General features: G+C 17.2%; 1 protein-coding gene and 2 non-coding genes across 3 annotated transcripts; 2 read left to right on the top strand and 1 right to left on the bottom strand.

Moving 5' to 3' along the window:
- The first annotated feature begins 472 nt into the window (after positions 1 to 472).
- PRSY57_0619200 lies at positions 473 to 544 on the top strand. The gene has a single exon. It is a non-coding gene; the product is annotated as a tRNA-Ala (tRNA).
- A 552-nt stretch (positions 545 to 1096) lies between these two features.
- PRSY57_0619300 lies at positions 1097 to 1177 on the bottom strand. The gene has a single exon. It is a non-coding gene; the product is annotated as a tRNA-Leu (tRNA).
- A 1106-nt stretch (positions 1178 to 2283) lies between these two features.
- PRSY57_0619400 (hypothetical protein) lies at positions 2284 to 4854 on the top strand (the record flags this gene model as incomplete). Its single annotated transcript, XM_012906567.2, has 1 exon — positions 2284 to 4854. The coding sequence occupies one exon, from the start codon at positions 2284 to 2286 to the stop codon at positions 4852 to 4854; it is 2571 nt and encodes an 856-aa protein (XP_012762021.2).
- Positions 4855 to 5212: the final 358 nt, after the last annotated feature.

Raw genomic sequence — 5212 nt, forward strand, 5'->3', positions numbered from 1 at the left:
TTTTAATGAATAAAAAGATGGAAATTTTCATATAATTAGATTATTTAATTTGTATAGTTTACATTATACACATATATATATATATAAATATATATAAATATATATTTTTATTTATATATTCTTTTTTATTTTTTTTTGAATAAAGTGAGATTAAGCTTTTAAGAAGGAAAAAAAAACAAATTAAAAAAAAAAAAAGAGAAAACTATTTCTATAACATATTTTATCAAAAGTGTGTATATGAACAAATATGGGGAAATTATTTATGTTTTGTTGTATATGTTATATATAAAACATTGAAGGAAAACAAGAAATTTTTTTAAAAAAATGAAATAAAATAAAATGAGAAATATATATATATATATATTATATTTTATATGAACTCATATTCTAAATATACTACCAAAATAATATATATATATATATATATATATCAATATAAATTAATAATAAAAAAGTAGCATTATTACTCCTTGGGCTAGTAGTGTAGTGGTATCACGTTCGCTTCGCATGCGAAAGTTCCCGGGTTCGATTCCCGGCTGGTCCATCAAGGACAAAATAAAAGATGGAAAGAATAATATAATGGAGAACAAAATAGAAAAAAAATATTATAAAAATAATATATATGTTATTATATTTAATTGAATTATATATTATTTTATATATATATTAAACTAATAATACGGTTTAGTAAAAAGTTTAAAGGTATTATGAATAATACTATATTATCAAAGCAATAATATAAATTATAAAATATTGAAGTATACAAATTTTAATTCTTTTTTATTCTCATAATATCATATATATATATATATATATATATATATATAATTAAGTACATATTATAAAAATATAGAATTATTTTCCACTTATACTGCGAAATTATAGATGCTTTTATTTATTTATAATAAAAAATAATTCATATATTATATATTTATATAAAAATTAATAATATTATTTTAAATTATCACATAAGATATATATTTTATATATATTATAAAATCTTTTTATTTTAATTCTTATTTTTATCCCATTTTATTTCCTTTTTCCTCCTGCTCTATTATATATATATTACATGACAAAATTTTTAAATTTTGTTTGACAGAAGCGGGATTCGAACCCACGCCTTATACAGACTACAATCTGACTGTAGCGCCTTAGACCGCTCGGCCATTCTGTCGAACATTATAAATGTCATTTTTTCCAATTTGATCTAATTTTATTTTGTATATTTTCAAGATAAAATTTGAGAATATTATTATTTCATTTTTACAATATTTTTTTATATAAGAGTGAAATAATATATATTTCTTTATATTTAATTCATACGAAGAGTAACCTGTATTTGAATTTACATGTACACTTTCTTTTTATAGAATTTTTAATATATTAAATAATAATATAGTAATAAATTGCATTAAAGGAGTTGTATATTTTAACTTATATAGGGACAATAAACATATATTTTTATTTTATTTAATTGTAAAAAGAATATTACAAGAATGAATGAATAAATAAAATAAGGGATTATCAGAAATGTGTATATATCAACATTTTAAAAAAAAAAAGAAAAAAATATATATATATATATATATATATATATATGTTATATACATATATAAATTTGGGATTTCATATGATGGTATTTAATTTGGAGAATGATAAATTATATATATCTATTTTATAATAAAAAGGAACTCATGAATAATTAATATATAAATTTTGTATATGTTAAATGAATCGATTATTATATTTTGATATATATGACTACTGAATATTACAAAGTAACATAATATAAATATAATATATATATATATATTATATGTTTATATTTTTTTTTTTTTTTTTTTTTTTTTTTTTGTGTGGAATTTAATCCCTTTGTTTGTAATATATTATAATTTTGTTTAAATGATATATAAATAAATATATATATATATATATATATATATATATATTTATTTATATTTATTTATTTATTTATATTTATTTATATTGTTTTAGGTATAAAAAAAAATAAATTAATTGTAATGGGATTCTAGAAGAAGGCAAAATATTACATTGAAGAGGTATTTATATGTCATTTAAATGAACTTATAAGAAAAAGAAAAAAAAAAATATATATTATAAATATAAATATATATATTAGGTATATATGCAAAACAAAATACAATGTATGTGATATAATTAAATAACAAAAGTATTACTTTTTGTTTAAAGATTAATATATGTTGATAATATCTTTTTTAGGATATATAATATGTTTACCATGAAAATATATTATGTGGAATGATTTACAGCATAAAATACCATCTTTTATGTTTTTTAGAAACTTTAAAAATTATCATTTTAAATATAAGAATTAAAAAAGAAAAGGGACAGAAAAACAAAAGAAATAATAATAAAATAATAAATAACATATGCATATTGTTTAAATATGTATGGGTTTTAGTCCTATTATTATATCATAAAGATATATGGATAGTTCACTCCTATCATATAAAAAATAATAGGACAAGAAAAAATAGTTATAATTTTCTTAAACCTATAAAATATGATTTATTTACACACAAAAAAAATGTATACACGTCAAATAAGCATAATAAAAAAAAAACAATTTTGGAAACCTTCAAAGGAATAATAAAAAAGAAATATATTATAGGATCTAGAGTAAAAGAAGATTATTACGATAATATAGTTGAAAATAAAAATAAGATATCCAAAAAAGATGTAAGCAAAGAAATAAATAAAAATAATAACTATTTTAATAATTTATGTTATAGTGATATGATTAACAAAACTGTAGATGAACATGTAAATTTTGATGATGGTATAATAAATTATTTTGTCTTAAATTCAAATCCAAACCTATCATTTCTACTTAATAGTAATGAAAAAGGAAAGAAAATTTATACAATAAATATAAAGAATAAAAAAAATGTTTCAGAAGATTTGGAAAATGATGATAATACATCAGAAGAAGAAACTACTATAAAAAATGAACACAGTAAAAATAATAATAACAGTAAAAATAATAATAACAGTAAAAATAATAATAACAATAAAAATAATATTAATAATAAGTGTAGAATAAAATTGAAACTAAAAAGAGGTTATATGAATGAAATATATGAACGAGAAAAAAAAAAGCTTAGTATCATTTTGTCAACACTAAAAGATAAAAGCATTTTTAAAAAGAAAAAAAATAAAATGAAAGAAACCATTTTATTATTAAATGGTCAAACCGTTAAAACAGAAGTTATAAAACAATATCTATTTCATAAATTAAGATTAGAATATTATGAAAGTATAAGAGATCAAAAAAAAATTTTAACTTTAGATTTATGGTCTAAAGAAATTAATATGTCAGTAGAAAACTTAAAAAAATTAATTGTTTATATTTATAAAATGAAAAATTTAGTACAAAAAGAAGATGAAGATTTATTAATCAAAACCTATTTTTATAACAAAACCAATATGTTTACACTATTTAGAAATAATTACACAGATAATGATATACCATTAGATTATGATTTATTAGAAAAAAAAGAAGATACCAAAAATAATAATGAAAATAATATAAGTCATGAAATATCAGATGATCAAGACCCATCATCAAATCTTATTAATGATAAGAAAAATAAAAAGAATATGAAGAAAAAAAATGTTCAAAATGATTATAATGTAAATACTCCAAATTATTTGAAGGAAAATGATGATATATTAAAAAGAGATCATAATACTAATAATAATAATAAAAATAATGAAAATAATTATGATATATTTATGGATTATTTTGATAATGCAGAAAAGGTTTTGTATAATGATTGTGAAAATTTAATAAATGTAGAAGTACAAAAATTTATGGAATGTATTAAAGATATTGTATTTTTTGAAAATTCCATTTATCTGATTGAAAAATTAGAAAACAGACCACCCTTATTAGAAGAATTAACGTATGCATATAATTATGATAAAGATATATTTTTAAAAAAATTAGAAAATAAAATAAAATTATCACAAAAACTACTTATATATTTTATACCTCTTATTAATAGTACAGTTAAAAGAATAGAAGCAAACTTTAGCAGTAATTTAAGTGAAGATGATTTCTTATTAGTAAGTCTTGATGCTGTTAAAAATGGATTTAAGAAATATGATGTTGAAAAATTGGGTATAAAAAATTTAACAAAATATGTATATATATGGGCTAAAAATAGTACTTATAATTATTATCAAAAACATAAATCGTTTATATCTATATCTCCACATACTTATAGTGAATATAATAAAATCAAAAAATTTGAAGATTCCTTTTTAGAAAAACATAATAGAAAACCCAATATCAAAGAAATTAGTGAAGGTTTAAATTTATCGGAAGAAAGGGTTGAAAAAGCTCTCACATCATTTGTTAATATCATAGATGCAGAAAAACCTATAGTTTATCATAATAATAAATCTGGAAACGAAGAAAAAAATACATATAAAGATTTAATAGTTAATTCAGATGATATACATAGCTTTAATGAAATTATGTATAATGATATAGTAATAAAAGCCTTGAGAACATTTATTTGTAAGGGGTTGAAGAAAAAAATAAACAAATTAATTATATTTATGAAATTCGGATTATTCTTAAAAAAAAAAATCTATACAGATGAAGAAATATGTGAAATATTAAAAATTTCAAAAAAAAAATTCCAAAAACAATTTGAAGATTCTTTAAATGAAATTAAAAAATATATAACAAAAATTAAAAGTAATAAATCTAAATTGGATACCAACTTTGATTTTGCGTCTTATCTTAATTTAACACAGTATGACTTTTTGGGAAATGATTTTTCTCAAATAGATATATAACAAAAATAAAACATAAAATATATCAAACATAAAATATATATAATATAAAAAATATATAATATATAAAATATATAATATAAAATATAATTTGTATAATAAATTTTTAATAAGCCGAAGGTAGAATTTTTTTTTTTTTTTTTTTTTTTTTTTGGTATTTTTTTTTATATTTGAAAAATATTTATTTATACATATTGTATTTACTTTTTTTATTTGAAATGTTACATACACATTATTTGAATATTATTTAAATTTTTTTTTTTTTTTTTTTTTTTTTTTTTTTTTTTTTTTTTTTTTTAAATATATATATTTATATTTTTTTTTTCATATATTTTAATTTTTAATAAATAAAATATACAAT

This window comes from Plasmodium reichenowi, chromosome 6 (assembly GCF_001601855.1).
Source record: "Plasmodium reichenowi strain SY57 chromosome 6, whole genome shotgun sequence".
In the NCBI taxonomy this organism is placed as follows: domain Eukaryota; phylum Apicomplexa; class Aconoidasida; order Haemosporida; family Plasmodiidae; genus Plasmodium; species Plasmodium reichenowi.